At 50.6% G+C, this 18,228-nt stretch overlaps 1 protein-coding gene across 1 annotated transcript; it reads left to right on the top strand.

Annotated features, from left to right (window-relative positions):
- The first annotated feature begins 48 nt into the window (after positions 1–48).
- Positions 49–4,231, top strand: SPR (sepiapterin reductase). The gene is made up of 3 exons (XM_045549851.1): positions 49–386; positions 948–1,238; positions 3,452–4,231. Exons 1-3 carry the CDS (start codon positions 83–85, stop codon positions 3,640–3,642), a joined length of 786 nt encoding a protein of 261 aa, XP_045405807.1. The 5' UTR covers positions 49–82; the 3' UTR covers positions 3,643–4,231.
- The last annotated feature ends 13,997 nt before the right edge of the window (positions 4,232–18,228 follow it).

The raw sequence follows: 18,228 nt of genomic DNA on the forward strand, positions 1-18,228 counted from the left end.
GGTCTCCGCCCACACGCCCTAGGCTCCGCCCACACGTTCGCGGCTCCGCCCCCCGCGGCGGCCCCTGGCGGAGGAGGGCGGCATGGAGGGCGGCCTGGGGCGCGCCGTGTGCGTGCTGACCGGGGCCTCCCGCGGCTTCGGCCGGGCGCTGGCCCCGCTCCTGGCCGCGCTGCTGTCCCCTGGCTCCGTGCTGGTCGTAAGCGCCCGCAGCGACGAGGCGCTGCGACAGCTGGAGACCGAGCTGAGCGCGGGGCGGCCTGGTCTGCGCGTGGTGCGGGTGCCGGCCGACCTAGGCGCCGAGGCCGGCTTGCAGCAGCTGCTGGGCGCCCTCCGCGAGCTCCCCAAGCCCGAGGGGCTGCAGCGACTGCTGCTCATCAACAACGCGGGTAAGAACCCCGGGGGCTGGGAGCGGACTCCCCATTTGAGCGTTCACTTCCCCCACCGTTGGGTAATTTACCTAGGGAGTAGGATAAGACCCCGGAAAGTCCAAAGGCCTCGTTTTCCTGCTTGCGTAGCTAGCGTAGGCGGGGCGAACAGGAGGACCTGGAACCGTCGGCGCAACCTTTGTCCACCTTGCTCCGCCACGGTTTGGCTGGCCAGGTTTTCTAAAGCGCCTGTAGAAATTTCCCGATCTCCTTGCTCTGCGCCCTCTGGCGGAGTCCTGAGTCACAGAATGGGGTCTCCAAACAAATTCCCCTGTTTCTCCAAAGACCCCCAAAGCACTCCCAGGGAAAGGCAGGTGCCTTCTCAGCCTGCAGCGTGGGAGAGAGGGGGTTCCCCAGGGGTGTCTGTCCGCAGAACTGGGGAAGAGGGAGGCGTCTTCAGAAGTGCTGGGCAGATTCCTCCTCTAGGTCTGGATGGGAAGGGATATCTGGAGATATTTGGGAAGGGCTGGGGAAGGAGAAAGCCCCACCTGCACTGGTTTATTCCTAAGGTCTGGTTTTCAGGCACTCTTGGGGATGTGTCCAAAGGCTTCGTGGACCTGGGTGACCCAACTGAAGTGAACAAGTACTGGGCTCTGAACTTGACGTCAACGCTCTGCCTGACCTCCAGCATCCTGAAGGCCTTCCCAGAACGTCCTGGCTTCATTAGGACTGTGGTTAACATCTCATCCCTCTGTGCCCTGCAGCCCTTCAAGGGCTGGGCACTGTACTGTGCAGGAAAGGCTGCTCGTAACATGATGTTCCAAGTCCTGGCTGCAGAGCAACCTGGTGTGCGGGTGCTGAGCTATGCCCCAGGTAGGTGGGAAGTACTGCCACCTCTGTCTGCCAGAACCGGTTGTTTCTCCCCTGGGAGCTGGGCAAAGTGCCTAATCTGCCTCTAGGAAAGGACCCACAGAGTATATTGTCCCTGAATCGTGATTAGCCCTCAGGGGAAATACAGACTCCAAGGAAGTTAGAACTGGCAGGGGCCAGGGATAGGGCAGGAAGCGGGAAGTTTCCTGGGCTGGAGGGTGAGACAGGAAAGTCTGAGGTATTAGATGGAGTTTGAGAGAAAACTAGGGTTGGAATTCCTGGCCTGTACTCCATTTCCTCATGTGAAATGCCACCTGTCTACAGGGTACTTTGGAGGACTAAATGAGATAATGTGTGTGAACATGATTCCCTACCTGTGAAGTGCTATCTAATTGTTAAATAGGACTTATCACACTGTGTTGTCTTCACATATTTTCTTGTCTCCTTCCCTCCCTTGACAGGAAAGCCTTGAAGGCAGGGACTGTGCACTGTTCATCTTACGTTCTCAGCACCTAGCAAAGCACTGCACTAAGGCAGTCTGCAGTACATCTTAGTTGAATGAGGAGCAGACAGACCTTGCTGAGTGCTGACCATCCCAGGCCGACCTGTGCTGGATCATGGGGAGGGGGGCATGCTGGGATAAATAAGATTAGAGCCCTTGTCCCCATGAAAGTCAAAGGAAGTCTTGTGACACTTGGTCTGGTTTCTGACCATCCTACCATGCCACAATGCCCCTTTCTTAATAGTGAGGCTTCTATTCTAGGCTTGAGGATGCTGCAATTAAAAGGTGGTGAAAGAACTTCAGTAGAGTGTATGAGCAACTTAGGTAGAGCTCCAGTAACCTGTCCCCCTGGGGAATAGGATCAGGACCCTGGGGCAGAGAGTTAGAATGGCCTGCCCAAAGCCCAGACGAGGCAGGTCCAGGATCCCACCTTGCTTCCAAGTCTTCCTTATGTTCTCCAGGACTCAGCCCCACCCCAACGCACACAATCATTCTTGCAGCCAACATTCTGTTCATCACCTACTCTGAACTCAGCCTAGCTCTTGCTCACGCTATAGTGACCAAATGTAAAAGACAGCCAGGAGCAAAGCACACTCCAGAATGCCACGTGTCTAGGTTAGATCTCAGGAGCTGCCCTGGGCGTTATGAGGAAGCCAAGATTTGGGGGAGGTCTCCAGGGCCTGAACAAAGGCAGAGGCCAGCCTGGTTTTCATTTCAGTCTCTGAAACAGTGTTCTAACAAGTGTCCGAAGGTAGAATGTGTTGTTTGGAAAGGTAGTAAGTCCTTATCAGGAATGCACAAGTGGTTGGAAGATGGTCCAGGATCAGGAGGGTGATTCTCCTTCCACCCCTGGGATTCTGTGATTTTCTGCCTCTGAGAACAATTAATTCAAACTTCTGGGGTGCTGTAATTCCTGTATAAAGAATAGAGAGTGCTTAGAATTTAGAAGGAAACGATTCCCTTTGGGTGGGGTGACTAGGGGTGGCATTATTGGACGCGGCTGAACTGGCCATTGACCTTGAGAGCTGTTTGGATGTGAGCAGGTGGAAGTACTCCAGATAAATGTAGGAAAGGTGGGAAAGCTCATTATTTGAGTAACAGGTCTTCTCATTTGCCTGCGGGCTAGGAGTACCAGATGGCAGCAGTTAAAGGGGCCTTAAGTACTAAGCCAGGCTATTGGGAAGCCATTGAGGAGTTTTGAGTGGAGAAATGATGTGATCTTAGTGATGTTTTAGCAAGATGAATTGAGCAGAGAGCTACGGAAGGAGTTGAAGCAGGGTGAGAACCAAGGTTGTAAAAAGGGCCAGATTGTCGGGATATGTAGATGCGGAAGGGTCCTACCTGGTGCCCAGTTGACTGTAGGAGCAGAGGGGGAGGGAAAGAGAAGGTGCTGGAGGGTTTGAATCTGGGAGAAGAGTACTTCATTGATAGAAACGGGAAAGTCAGAAGGAGGTGCTGGTAGGACAGGAGATGAGAAGCTTGGTTTTAGACAGTGGTCTGGATGGTTCATGTTCAGTGAGCTTTGGAATTTGAGTCTGGAACTCAATAGTGACAAAATGAAGCCTTTGGTGACTCTAACCACACATTTCAGCCAAGATGAAGTGTTGTCTCTGGCCAGACCTGACTCAGCCCCACCCTCCACATACAGGGAGGACTGTGACCTTTTGTCCCTACCTTGGCCATATCCCCTCATCTTCTGCTTTTTATCCCCTAGGTCCTCTGGACACAGACATGCAGCAGTTGGCCCGGGAGACCTCTGTAGACCCAGACTTGCGAAAAAGACTTCAGGAGCTGAAGACAAAGGGGGAACTGGTGGATTGCGGGGTGTCAGCTCAGAAACTGCTGAGCTTGCTGCAGAAGGACATGTTCAAGTCTGGAGCCCACGTGGACTTCTATGATAAATAAGCCCATGTCCTTGGCTTCCTGGGCCTTTCTGCCTCCACTTTCAGGCACACCCCAGAGTCCTATGTTTCCCCACATCCTGCCACAGTGGCACCGCCAACCCTGCCTTACACAGATAAACACTTGTGCCTACTGTCCCGCCGGCAGATGCAGCAGCTGTGGGGGCCTTGGGATTGCTGGTGTTAGCAATTGTCAGGAGTCTCTGTTGTGCACCCCGGGTTGTGAGGAGGCTTCTGTAGGAAGTTTTGGAGGGAAGTTGTGGGTGTTAGCGTTCTCTCTCTCCAGGAATAGAGCAGGAAGAGAAGCTGAAACACTGAAGAGAGGAGGTTGGGTCTCCTGCCCATGGCCAGTCCAGAAGAAGGAGTGAGCTGGTGTCAAATAGGAGGACCCATGTAGAGGGGAGGGAATGCAGACAGGACAAGTTCCAGCCCACACGATGCCCCTTGCTCAGGGTAGCAGGACCTTCTGTTGAACTACGTGTCCTCACTCTGATGCCACCTTCCTCCAGAGCCCACCTCTTCTTCCCCAGGCTGGGGGAGTGGGCACCTGAGAGTCTGTACACAGCAAATAAAATGTGGATTATCATCCTTGATTAATGCCTGCTTTCTCCTCTGATACAGGGCCCATAACTAACTCCCTGGTTCACTAGGCCAGGGCAGCCCCCGAAGTTTTCCTTTGTTCCCTGTCCCGGGGCTGTCTTCCTCTCACCAAGCCCCACTCAGTGGCAAGCCCTGAACAAAGTTGTCCAAGATGGGCATGGCCAGATGCTTGTTCCTTCTTCATGCTTTTGCCCACACTGACCCCAGTCTTTACTGCTCTTTCCTCACCCTTGGGCTGTTTAAAGAGTATCCATCCTTCAGGACCCAACTCACAGCCTGCCCTCCCCATGGCCCTCAGGGATGAGTCCTTTCCCTGACTCTCCTTTGGAGTCCCAACTCTACCCTTGTCCATGTGGCAATACTCTGAATGAATCCCACCTCTTGTTGGCCCTCTTGGCATTGTCCATCAGGCCTGTGGTCCTGGTCTTCCATGAGGTGGGCTTAGAACCTCATGCTTTTGGGAGACATGGGCAAGATTCCAAGAGAGGGAAGCCCTGAGGAATCAGGGCTGCAGCCAAGCCAGTCCTTCTGTAGGTTGGTAGACTTTGGCTGAGCTGGGGAGCGCCACAGTGGTGGTGGTCTGCAGCCAGCCCCCTGGCTCCTGGTCCATAATTGGGAGGAGGGAGTGTGGTCTCCTGCCACTTGACTCCAGGGCTCAGCCCTGCCTCTGAACTCATGAAAGAGAACGCTTTGGTACTCCTTGTGGTCAGCAGAGGGCGCACTGAGGCCGTGCCTCCTGGAGAATTGCTGCAGCTCTGGCTGGAGGGCAGGCACTGGGCTGGAGCTGGCAGTGCCTGGGACGGCAGGGTCCCCTAGGAATGTGCTTTTACTTTGTTCACCAGAGCCTTTGCCCTCACGCCCTCACTGGCGTCAAAACCACTGGGCTCAGATTCCTGGTCTGCCACTTACCAGCTGGTAACCCGGGGCAAGTTGCTTTTCTCTGTGCTTAGGTTTCCTAATCTGAAAAATGTGGATTATAAAGGCACCTACCCCAAAGGGTCATTATGAGTATTAAGTGATGTTTGTAAATGTTTGTAAATGATCAGCACAGTGCTAGAGTTGCGCTAAGTGCTCCATAGATGCTAATATTGTTTATTTCTTTTTAATATCAAGATCCAGATCATCCTGTAGCCCCCCACCCCTTGCAGCTTCGTCTCGTAGCTGCCCAGACCCCCTCCCCTTGCTGGCCTGTGGCAAGAACTCTCACTGCACTGTCCCTATTCCAGGCAGGGACAGTGGAGTCTGGGGTTCAGTCTGGACAACTTGGCTTGGACTCACATGAGCTTTGGAGTTAGGAACCCTCAGTCCCACCTCCCTCTCTGTGACGGAGATGCTGTGGGGTGTTGGGCAGAGCCCAGTCCCTCTCTGGGCTGCAGTTCCTTAGAGCAGATGAACGCCAAGATTCCTTCCTGTAAACCTTCATCTAAGGTATTTCAAACATGATCGGGCTACATCATGTGGCATCAGGTTCAGCCTCTGCAGGAGGGAATGGGCTAGCTTGGGCTGCCCCTCATGCCGCGGTGGGTGGATTTCCTCACCCTGGCTCCCGTGGGAGTGTGAGAGTAGTCAGCGCCAGCTCAACCCCTGTGGAGCTGTGGATCAGGGTTATCCCCTCTAGGCTGGTTGACAGGGGCTTAGTGAGGAGTACCACATGTCCCCACGAGGTGGCGAGGCCTTCCCACGCCTGACATTTGTCTTCTCTGAACCCAGAGGATTTAGAGCCTTGGAAGTGCTCCCTAGGCCTGTCTCTCCCTGTAGTCCGGGAATCTCAGGGGCCCCCAGAGAGCTGGGAGGCGAGAAAGGGACAGGATCACTCTCCCTGGCAGGTCCTGAGACCTCATCAGTGACCCATGGCCTCTGCCCACAGCAATTTCCCAGGCCTTGCTCCCAGCCCTGGACTCAGCCTCCGGGCTGGGGCAGGGAAGCTTTCATGCAGCCTTCGGCCATGGGCAACCACCCTCCAGGGGCTGACCATCTGTGTTCCCAGAGCGCATGGCCGGGCCTTGGCTACCACACACATGAGCACATGCAAGCGCACACAAACACATGCCTGCACATGCCCAGAGCCCAGCTGCAGGAGCGAGCAGGGCCACAGATTAGCCAAAAGACAAATAAGGTTTTTCTTTGTCTTGGTATGAGAGAGCTGGGCAGTTTTTTGGTTTAGTGTTTAATGCCCCTGCGCTGGGGGCCAGCAGCTGTCCTGTGAGGAGCATGGGAGTGAGGGGAATATTCCAGGCCCACCCCAGGGAACATGAGCGTGACCAGCTGGGACTAGGCTGATGGGGACCTTCCCCCGCCCCAGTTCCTGTCCTCTGTCCCATGAATACACATACAGGCCCCTTGCCCAGGCGCATGCTGTGTCCATTGTCAGCGAAGCCTGGAGGCGCCAGCTGCTCCTACCTCCCCGCTCAGGACCACACCCTCAGGACATGCCCCTAGCACCCCCTGTGTCTCACCCCGGGGAGCTGGGCTCTGGGATGCTGCCTTCTGGCCTCCTTCACCCACATCCTTCCTCATAGCCTCCTGTGCTCAGGTGCCTGCCGTCATTCTGACTCACTTAGCAAACGGGCACACCCCTGTGTGAACGCACCCCAGAGCCCCAGCTGTGCTTCTCCCCGTGCGCTCCTGTGTGGTGACAGGGAGGTGGGTGATGAGCACTTCCGGTTGCCTGAGTGGAAACCTTATGGGGTGCCACTTCCCCAGCCCCTGGCACCTCTCAGTGATCTAGGGTGCAGGGCAGGAGGGCAGTGGACTAGGAGCCACTAGACGCTCACTGGGAAATTAGCTGAGGCCTCACACTAACTTGCAGGAGGCCTCCCAGTGGCAGTGCTGGAAGGCAGGAGCAGCGCTGGATGTTCTCCAGCTTTTCAAGGAAAGCCCACCTCCCACTCCCAGCGGGAATTACTGTCACTCCCCAGCAAGACTCCCCTACCACACCCTGTGTCTCTCATTTCACCATAGAAAATGGCACCCTCAGCCCTAACAACCTTTTGTGGAAGCTGGGAGAGCCCTGGACTTCTAGTTTTAGTGAGGAGTTGGGGGAAAAGAGGAAGGAAGGGAGAAAATTCCTTTGTTGCTTTGGGGGGTCCACCTCTCAGCCCCTCCTCCAGCTGACCCCAGCAGCTCTGAGCGATTCCTCAGCTGAGTAATCTGAGTGCTGTCTAGTGGTCTCCCAGTCTGCAGGCCCAATTCCTGCTCTCTGACCCCAGGGCAAGGGAAGAGAGGGACCCGGCTCCCACTCCCTCCCAGACCTGGCACCTCCTCTAGGAGCCGTGGGAGTCTGGCCCATGCTCCGGTTCAGGTCTTGGTTCAGCGGCTGCTGAGGCCTTTCCCGCCCAGCCCTGCAATGGTGGATGGATCCTACCTTTTCCAAGCCCAAACTTGATTCCAGGGCTCCAAGGCTTCAGTCTCAAGTGGCTGGGTGTACCCCACAGCCTGTACCGGACCCAGCGCATCGGCGGCACTGTTGGGTGATGAGTAACGAATGAGGGAGTGGGCAAGTGCGAGAGTGAACGCTGCTGTGGCCCACTGCACGTGCACAGTGAAGCATTTGACATGGCTGGTGGTGACTGGTGCCTGGGAGCCAGGTCTCTGCAGGCAGCCCCACGGTGTGGGCCCCCACCCAGCCTGGGCGTCCCCAAGTGGGGAATCCCTGCAAGGAAGCCTGCTGTGTTTATCCTGGAAGCAGGCAGGGCTGGATGTGTCAGAATCACCGGGTGAGTTTTTTAAAAAAATCACTCTCCCATTGCTCCTCCTTCACCCCAGATTCTAATTCAGTGGATCTAGGTGCCTTCCCACCTGCAGCAGAGCATTGAGAAGTGAGCTGTGAGCCCTGGGCACCCAAGCGGTATTGGCAGAAATCAAAGGATGCAGCCCCTCTGAGAAGGGGGAGTTAGGGTTAGGGGGACAGAGTCACGGTTAGGGATTGGGGTCAGTCTAAGGTCAGAATTAACAATCAATGTATGGGCAGGGCCAAGGTCACTGTGAGGCCAGATTTGGGATCAGCACAGGGCCATGGTTAGGCTCAGTCTGTTGTAGGCCTGGGAATGTCGAGATGGAGACAGAAAACTTGGGGGCACAGAGGCCTGCTTTTAAAATGCTCATTTGCCCATAGTGATGGATGCCAGGGCAAGCTGGCCCACTGGGAGAAGAAGGCGAGGCCTGAAGACAGTGACCAAGGCTGAGGGCTGCTCTCATGGCCCCAGGATAGCGCCAGATCTCCCCACCCCGCCCCCCTGGGCAGGAGCCCTGCGCAAAGGGCAAGGACAGCTGTGTCATTTTCTGGAACAAAAAGGGCTTTCACTAAGAGTCCAGCCTTGTGGCCTGCCTAGGTGAGACAGGAAAGGGACCAAGGCAAAATGGGGGAGTTGAGCGGAGGCAAGTCCCCCCTCTGCTCTGCAGCCACAGGCAGAGGACGCACAGCGAGAGTCAAAGACTGAGACAGGGTGAGCAGGACAGTGAGGGGGAAGATGGAGAAAGGGACAGGAACAGGGAAAGATTCGAAAATCTAGTAAGGCAGATTTAGATGGAGGGAGAGAGATTGCAGGAGAAGCCACACACCCTCACACACTCGCACACACTCATTCTCTCTCCCTCTCACATACACACACGCTCACACACACCCGGGTGTGCGCTCACGCAGCCGCCCCGAGCCTTGCTGGAAATAATCCCGTTCGCAACACCGGGGCCTCAGCTGCACAGGCGGTGCCGAGCTGTTACCTTGCACATCTGTCAGCTCCAAATGTAGAAGCTGTCATAGGGGTGTGTATGCGCGCGAGCGTGAGAGTGTGTGTGTGTGCGTGCCTGTTCTTCCCAGAGAATTCTGAGGCCTTAGTCGGCAGAGGGAGATCCCCGAGGGCCCAGAGGCTCTCCCCCAAGTCCAAGCCTGGGAAGCTGGCTCGTGCCTGCCCTTCCTGCATGGGGAGAGGCCAAGGGCCGGCCCGGCTTTAGGAGATAGCCCTCTGGACCCAGCTTCTGTGGTCTGGCTTGGCCACTTACAGCCATGTGGCCCTGGGCAGTCACTTCTGGCAGAGCAGCTGGGTCTCCTCACCTGTCAGGTGGGGATGTCGGGGAGCCAGAGGGTGGTGGCGAGCACCTGGCCTGATGTGTGTCGGCCGCTCCTGGTACATCAGGGATTTTTCTCATCCAGCTTATAGCTGGGAAGTCCTTCCTGTGTCTGACTCCCACTTCTGGGCACACACCCAGCATCCAGGTCCCTCTGGGGCACCGAGGAGACTGCCCTCCTCTGGCCTCTCTTCTCCTAGCTGCTTTCCTTGCTAGACCTGAGGATGGGCCTTGGGGACTGACTCGGGCTGCAGAGGGTCTGAGAACCTCAAACCCTCAAGCCCCCAGGACCAGAGAGGGTTGGCAGAAAGGCCTGGGGCCATGAGAATGCTTAGCCTTTTCTTGTGAGGATCCTTGGGTAGAACCCTATACCCTTCTCTCTGGTGACCCATTTCCAGGCTTTCAATGCCCTCCCTGCCACCAAATGGCAGGAATTTCTTTTTTGTGTTTGTACTCCCTCCTGCTTTAATCTAAGCTTATGTTAGAGAGATCTTACAGCAATAAGGAAGAGGCCCCAGAAACTATTCAGTAAGGAGGGCAGCCTTTACACTTTAAGAGGAAAGACAGGCCCTGGGCAAAGGGCCCCGGCCCCTGTGTCGGTGTTCTTCCCACAATGTCGTGCCCACCCAGTTTAAGCCTCCCCTGACTCACAGAACTGACCCTTTCAGGACATGGGTACAAAGGCCCTGCCAGCCACCCCACAGGCTGGCACCCTCACCCCATCAGAGCTCATTGTAACCCCCAGGCCATCGCTCCTGCTCTCCTCAGAACCACCATTCTTTCTGCCCAAAGTTCGGATGGAACATTCTAAGCAGGTTCTGGACTCGGCACTCACAGCAGGGTGTTCTGAGACAGGAGATGTGGCCAAAGGCTTTGTATGTGCTCCAGTCCTGTCCTTTCAGGAAGGCAGAGGCTATCACCAGGGGTCTCTGTGTGCACACATTATGGGTGAATATGAACCACACATGGGCCTGCCCTGGGCCCCAGCCACGTGTGCATGCAGGTGTGTGTATGTGTGTGTGTGTGTGTGTGTGTGTGTAACTGCCACCTTGGTATTAAGGTGCTTAGTATATGGGTGCTTGACTATTTAGCTTTGCTTGCATATGAAGGGGTGTATTTGTGTGGGTGCCTGTGTATAAGTGTTTTGATGTAAAACTTTCCAGATAACAGTTTGTTCGTGCAAAGGTGGGTTTGGGTATGTAACTATATGCACAGACCTATCAGCCTATTGTGTGAATGTGAATATAACTTTGAAAACTGCTGTGAGTGCACATCAGCATTTGTATTTGAATAGCAGTGAGTTTGTGTGTTTAAACCACACATGCATCCACAATGTGCATGTATGTGATTATGAGTGATTGTGAATAACCACATGTTGTATCCCGGGGTTACTTTCAGTTCATAATTGGGTGTGCATGTGTGCACATGTGAGAGGGTGTTACCTTGCAAGCAGGAACCCATGCAAAGCTGTGCATGAGATTTAACCAGCATGTGTGTGTGTGTGTGTGTGTGTGTGTGTGTGTGTGTGTGATTTTGACATGGGGCAGGTGTCCCTGGATAAATGGGTGTGTTCAGGCCTGTGACTAGGGGACAATTGTGTGTTGACAAACTTCAGCCACCCCTTAAGCCATGTCCAGTGAGAAGGAACTGTGTAAATGTTTTTGTTGAACACAAAATAGAACAGCAACAAAATGCCAGGCCCTGCAGTGGCAGCAGCAAGTCGAGGAAGTTTTTTTCTCTCTCTCATCTCTCCCTCTCCCCGGCATCTCGGCCCCTCTCTGGCGTCGTTCCCTCACACCTAAGCCCAATGGTGTTTTGCAGGCTTTCAGCTGCTACCTCAGTCCCTCCTCGCCTCATTCCCGATTCACTCCGTTGCTATAGGTATGTTTGAAACCCCAGCGTGGTAGATTTTAATTAGTCTTCCTACAGATGGCCAATTAACATTCATTACTTTTGCCTTGAGCGATTAATTATGAGTTTGGATAGAAAAGGAGAGAAGAGGAGAGGAAGATGGGCAGGTGAATGAAAGGAGAAAAGAGAAGGGGGTTTGATTGGGAGTTTGGAATTTTTACACAGAGCAGGCTGGTGGGGGAGAGGGTGGGAAAGAGCCGTTTGAATCCCCTCACTCCCAGCGGCCTCCCTCGGCCCGCAGCTGCTCTGGGCCCCTAATCGGCTTGGCTGGCCCAGCCCTCCAGGAAAATAGAGCTCACACCCTCGTTTGGGAGTCCTTAAGCCTTTGGTGTTCCCTGACCCCAGCCCTTTCATAATACCGTCCCTCTTGTTTCTTGTGCCAGAGCTGGGTGGGAACTGTGTCAGGAATCACCCAAAATGCAGCAGATTACCCAGAAATGAAGCTCTGCTGTCAATCACTCCCTCCTAGAATTGCAGCAGCTCATTGCACAGATGAGGAAACTGAGGCCCATGCAGGAATTGACTTTCCCCAGCTGGAGCCTCTCAGGAGGACTGTCTAGCTTTGCTGACCTCCCGGCCCGTGTCTCTTTCTGCTGCAACCGGGGTGGCTCATAAAGACTTTGTGCAACACTCAGCATTAACAGTCTGGTTTCAAACGTTCGCATCCTTCAGTGTGCAGCTAACTGCTGAATGCTCATGTGATCCCAGCTCGTTGAGACTCCCTGGGAGACGTTGCTGGGTTCAGGAGCTGCACCTGTGCTCCTAATCCTACCCTCATTCCAGGAAAGGAGGATAGATGCCCAAATGCGAGCAGTGTGACCTTTTGGGTGGTAAGGTTCCAAATGATTTTTGTTTTCCTCTCTGAAATCATCTGTATTTTTTACTTTTTCTAGCACAAATATATTACTTGAACAATATAAAGTATCATTTGAATTTATTTCAAAATATATTTTGTAAAAAGAAACAGAAAAGGAGCCCATGTTAGTTTATGATCTTTTTTAAAAGACCACAAATACATACATCAAAATTTTAACACTGGTTATCACTTGAGTCAGCCTGACTGGATTCAAGTCACAGTTCTGCCACCTACTTAAACAGTGTCCTCATCTGCTAGGTTGAGTTAGAAAGGATGTGCATCTCATAGCGTTATGAAGATTAAATAAAATAATGCACAGAAAGTCCTAGAACAGTGTCTTATATCTAGAAAGAGCCCAACAATTGTTATCTACTATTAATACTAATAACAGTAAGATTTTAAAATAGTGGTATCTGCGTGGTAGGATTCTGAGGAATTTTTATCTAGCTCTTTTTGCTTTTCTGTATCTTGAAATTTTTCCATAGTGAACATGCATTACCTTGGTAATAAAAAGTGTAATTTGGGAGAGAGAGAAAAGGAAGGAGTGAGGGAGGAAGGAAGAAGAAACAAAGGAAGGAAGGAAAGAAGGAAGGAAGGCAGATGTATTTATTCTGCTGAAAGCAAATGTAGTTCTGCTGTTTTAAACTTCTATTAAATTTCCACCATTTTACTCATGGTTGTGATAGTCGTGGCTATTACAATCAGGTGGCCTGTGTCCCTGGAGGTCTTACTCATACCGCAAGGAACATTCGAACCTCCAGGACGCCCCTTCCCTCTCCTCTCCTGGTTGGCTAAATCTTCCCCCATCCTTCACATCCTCAGCACCTTACTTGGCCTACTCCCTCCCTGCTCACGCCTGCCTGCGGGCCTGTTCTTGGGGGCTTCTTTCCTTCTGGGGTGCAGTTTACTGTCTGGATGCCTGGTGAGCAGCGAGTGGAGCCCAGGCCTCTCCCTGGGGGCCCACCGTGGTGCTCTGCCGGTCGGCTCCCTTCTCCCTGTCCCAGCACACTGCCTCTGCGCCACTTCACCTCTGCTCCCCGTGACGCCAGTGTGCGTGTAGCCCTGTTCACGAGGCCCAGCCCACATTTAGCTTCAACGTCTCTTCATGTCTCTTAGTTTAGATTTCTGAAAGTGAGACTCTAATTGGCCCAGGGCCTCTTTTTGGGCTCCTTTATACTCACTGGCCAGGCCATGGGTTGGCTCCCATGGATCATGTGTCCATCCTTGGTCTGCTCAACTGTGGTGAGACAGTGTGGTAGATGTCACCTTCACATGGGACAGAACATGACTGTTTGGGCCAGAGTTTCCTCAGATGGGGGTCTGGCTGGGACAAGAAATGGTTGGCATCTTGATATTGTGCTTCTGCCATGTGCTCCCAAGATACCTCCTGCCACCCACTCAACACCACTCACACTGTATCATCAATGCCCAGGTGCTTGTTCTATTCCAGACAACACATTACATGCTAAGCTCCATGAAAGGGGTGACCATGTTCTGTCATCCTCACTGTTCTGTCCTCAGCACAACACACAATGCTCAGCCCATAGTGGGTGCTTGGTATACATCTGTTAAATGTTGGAAACGTGCATCACATAATCACACTATTCTATTTATTTGTAAGGGTCTTACAGAGATGCAAAAGGGGAACACATATTATGGAGTCAGTGGTGAGCTTCAGACTTCTCTGGTGAGAACTGGATAATCCATGTGAATTAGATGTAGAGCAGTCAGGGAAGACTTCCTGAAGGAAGAGCAAATGATCTGAAGGAAGAGAGATGAGGCTTCCATTGCAGCAAGAGTAAGTATGGCTTGACACCTCCTGGCCTTTTCTGTGGTTCCTGTCTGTCTGAGTAGCCGGAAATTACGCCAACCCCAGCGTCAGGACTGAGGATACCATGGCACGTCAGGGCAGAGAGTCAGGCTCCCAGACAACAGCAGGAGGGACAGCAAGATTGAGGCCTGAGCTGCAGGTGGCAGCAGGGTGGGAAAGGAAGGGCAAACCCAGAGGTGCAGATGAGGGGACAAAAATCTGTGATCAATCCCTGGAAAAGGAGGAGGGTCTCCAGGAGAGTTACCAGCTGGCTCATTAGGATAACAAGGGGCTCACTTCCCCGGTGCTGCGACTCCTGAGCACCAATGCACTCACTACAGGGTGGGGGCCTGGCTGATGTTGCAGGATGGGCAGAGACGGGGCTGTCCCCAGGAGTGGGTAGGGGTGTGTGGTGGGCTGCAGCCTGGGAGGAGCATCCCTGTGCCTTTGTGGAGGCAGAAGGAGAAAGAATAGCTGAAACCAGAGACTCATTGGGCTTGGAGAAGGAGGTACCGGAAACACAGACACAGATGTGGGAGAAAGGAACTTCTAATGCTTCTCCTTCATTTTGTGGGGTGGGCCATGGAGTGAGGCAAAAAGGGAGTGAGGAGAGCCTTGATTTTTGGTGTGGGAACCAAGGGCAGTATCTGCATTGTTCTTTTCATGCTGCATTGCTGGGTGTCCTTCCACATGCCTTTCCTAAGCTATACAAGTGTACGTGGTGGTCTGATGACAGCCAAGGGTATTGCTTAGGGGAGGGAGGGCTGCCTGGAAGAAGTGTGACTTGAACAGGTGCTGGGGGCTGAGCAGGGTTGGCGCTGGAGGGGAGGAAGAAGCCACGCTAGCTGGCAAAAACCTCGTGAGCAGAAGCACTGAGTGGAGAGTGGGCATGGCGTGGGACAGGCAGACCACGAGCCTGGGGCCCACAGTCTGTGAGAGAGAAGTGGGTGAGGCCAGGGGACAGAAGTCTTTGAAGCATGAGCATTTACATGGAGCCACTGTACGTTGTCAGGCCCCTGTCCTCCACACCAGGCTCCTGATTCTTCTCACCATCTTCCTCCAGGCCTCTCCCCTGCCACTGGTGGCCACCATCTGGGGGGGGATCCAGTCAAGGGTCAGGAGTGCTCTCCTGTGGTGCCTCCCACACTCATCACACCCTTCACCAGGTGGATTTCCTAATGTCCTCTTATCCCAGTTAGTCCCTGTACTAGTGTGCCTGGAGGACATCTACCGTAGGGGAAGTGAGATGACAAGACTAAAGACTACTCTAGAAGTCTTAAGAGCTGCTAAAGACTACTCTAGAATTCTTAAGAGCTGCTCAGGGAGACAGACAGTGTAGAGCAGTTCCATGATGAAGCGTGTGCTTCTGGCCTTGGGTACCTCAGGCCTTTAGGGTGAGGGACAAGGACTGAGGGACGAGGACTAAAGCCAGGTTGGCCTCTCTACTGGGGTGCTGTCCCTCCTCCCAGGTTGCACACTCACTCCCTGCCCCTCTGCCCTTTACCAAATGCCACTTCCCTCTGGGTCACTTAGTTCAAATGCCTGAGAGAGAACCTCATCGTTTGAGCCTGGCCCAAAATCAAGTTCACCCTATAAGTCCAAGGGAACCACCCTGATGCAATTGGCTGTGACAAGAACAAGGGCCAGGGAGACCCAGGACTAGCAGGGGGTGAGTGGGGTGTGGGCATAGCAGACAGGCACATTGAAAATTTTTGCATGTGTCTAGCTATTTCTTCCTTTAACATACTGTCCCATGAAAAAGTGTTTCAGAAATTTCTTCCATTTTGCTGTTATTGGTTTTTGAAAAACATAAGTTAGTAATATGGCCACTATTTATTGGAAATAAACATCTATATTAAATTGTTTTTCTGGTGTAGTACTACCGGAAAACATACTATCTGAATCACCATGAACATTTTTTTCCTTAAAATTTTTTTTTCCATCTTGAAACCTTTGGGGATTACTTATTGGCATAATTTCTCTGTTCTGTCTCAAATGGGTTTGAAATATTTATTGCTTCTCTCAGGTGACAAACCATGAAATGGAGCTTCAACCTTTGATAGAAAAGAGAAAAATGTCTACAGTTTCAACTAGAAGCTCTTTAGAAAAAAAAAATGCCTGCAATGCCCATTGTTAAATTTTGTTAAAATTTGTAAACAAAAGGTGAATATGAATTTGGAAACCAAAGTCAGCCAAGACCTCACTGCACCAGCCACCTGTGCATTTCAAGAATAGCTTGATACAACTCGCCGCATTTGAGTAATCTGCAGAAGTCCCTCCACCACAACCACTAATCCAACATGTTTTCAACAACCCCAGAGCTTCCTGTGTGTTATGCCTTCACTCAGCTTACAAATGTTTTGAAAATTTGCCAGCTTTTCAGAGATGTATGAATAGTGTCATACAAAGAATTGACAGTACTGAGATCCCTTCAGAGTTCTTTCATATCCCGACAAACCTCAACACCATTAAATCCCCAAGACGTATATGACAATGTGTGTACAAAGCTCTTGGCTCATCCTCCATAAACGTTGTAGCAACACATTACATCTTCCACTTGTGTCAGCAGCTCCAGTGTAGACAGAGCCCTGCATTTTATTAAAATCAGCTTCCATAATAATCGGGTGTAAGAGCCTCCCAGTGATTTTATCTACATCCATAGCACCCATGAATGGCTGCTTAATTTAGATGACCTTGGACATTTTCTGCAGGGACCTTGCACAGGTTGAGAGCTGGGCAGCCTTACACCTTCAGTTATCTCATTGTATCTTATGAGTAATTTATGGAAAAAATGTCCATCTTTATTATTTCATGAATAAGTCTAAATGCTCACTATGTACCAGGTACTATTTTTAGTGCTTTACATGTATACATTCATTGAATCCTCCCAAAAAACTGTAAGGTAGGTTCTATAATTTATTTCCATTTTTCAGATAAGGAAACTAGCACTAAGAGGTTAAGTAATTGTCCAAGTTTCATAACAAGTTTGCATAATTTGTAGAAACTACCTTAAATTAGTTATAAGTTCTCTTTATATTTCTTTTTTATTTGGAATTCAAAACACTTGCCTTTGTTCACAAATTAGATCCCGTACGGCCATGACAGACAAAGTTTTCCCAGAAATAAAATATTTTCAACTTCAAGTACATCCTACTTTCCTCATTAGGTTTCCATTAATCAGATAATAGTTTAAAAAAAGACAATGTCACGAAAAATTATATTTTTTACTACAAAACTACACCAATTATAAATGCATTTCATATTTTTTCCAGTGTTCTGAAAATTTCTAGGACTTATTCTAAGTTTCAATTGCTCTTTCATTTCTGAATTGTTTTAGCAGAACAACTAGACTGAGTAACAGAATTGTACATCCTTTATAATGCTTTGTTCCATATATTAAAAATCTAATTACTAAGATATTTTTTAGATGCTTTCATTTGCCTTGAATTTTTTGTACTTTAAAGGTAGTTTTGGGGTGGTAAGTCCTGTTACTTACTTCCAAATTTCAGATGATGTGCAGAATTTTGGCTTGAAATGTGTTACTCCCTATACCCACTCTCATGTCAACCCTGATTTATTCTTGATAATAAAATATTTGATTACTCCTCCCTACTGCTGTTGGCATCATAATTTGATGATAAACTCTTGGAAATTTTTGTGAAAAATAGAGACTCAAACTTTTGTTTTGACATCATTTTTTAGATCCCTGTGATTTAAGTATTTATTTAGAATTGCTCAGTGATTGTGTTCCATCTACAAGAAGAGAATGCCAATGACAGATTCTCTAACACTTCTTGTTAAGACACTTTCCATGTTTTCTCAGTTATTTTCTAACCAGATTAATGTCCCAAAGCAGGGCTCTTTCAGCCTAGTGGCATACTCCTACTACAGCCTGGAAACCATGGATTTAAGGTTTTTCTAAATACTATCATTTTTATTAAGAAAGCTTTTTTGTTATTTAATTATCTTTCATCCTACTTTTTTAAGTTCTATTTTTTTATTAGTTTGGAAGTAATACTGCATTTCTGTTTCTTTGATGGTTGCTCTGGATGTTCTATCAGGCACATTTAACTTCCCAAAATCTAAAGTCAATCATATCTTTACTCTCCTTCAGAAAAATATATGATCCCAATGTGCTTTAACTTTGATCACCACCCTAACCCAGCTTATGTGCTATTGTTATTCAATATTTAGTTCTAGTTTTTTAGTCCTACAAATTATACAAGGACATTACAGTTTTATATAGTCAATATTTATTTATATTGTCTTAACTTTACTGGCCATTCATCCTTTGATCTCAGACTTTTCTTCTACAATAATTTTTCTTCCTTTAGTGAGGGTCAGTTGGT

Source organism: Lemur catta, chromosome 4 (assembly GCF_020740605.2).
Source record: "Lemur catta isolate mLemCat1 chromosome 4, mLemCat1.pri, whole genome shotgun sequence".
NCBI lineage: Eukaryota > Metazoa > Chordata > Mammalia > Primates > Lemuridae > Lemur > Lemur catta.

Coding starts and splice junctions, on each gene's coding strand:
- SPR (XM_045549851.1), top strand. CDS start 83: ATGGAGGGCGGCCTGGGGCGCGCCGTGTGCGTGCTGACCGGGGCCTCC. Junction 387..947: donor GCTGCTCATCAACAACGCGG/GTAAGAACCCCG, acceptor TCTGGTTTTCAG/GCACTCTTGGGGATGTGTCC. Junction 1,239..3,451: donor GGTGCTGAGCTATGCCCCAG/GTAGGTGGGAAG, acceptor TTTATCCCCTAG/GTCCTCTGGACACAGACATG.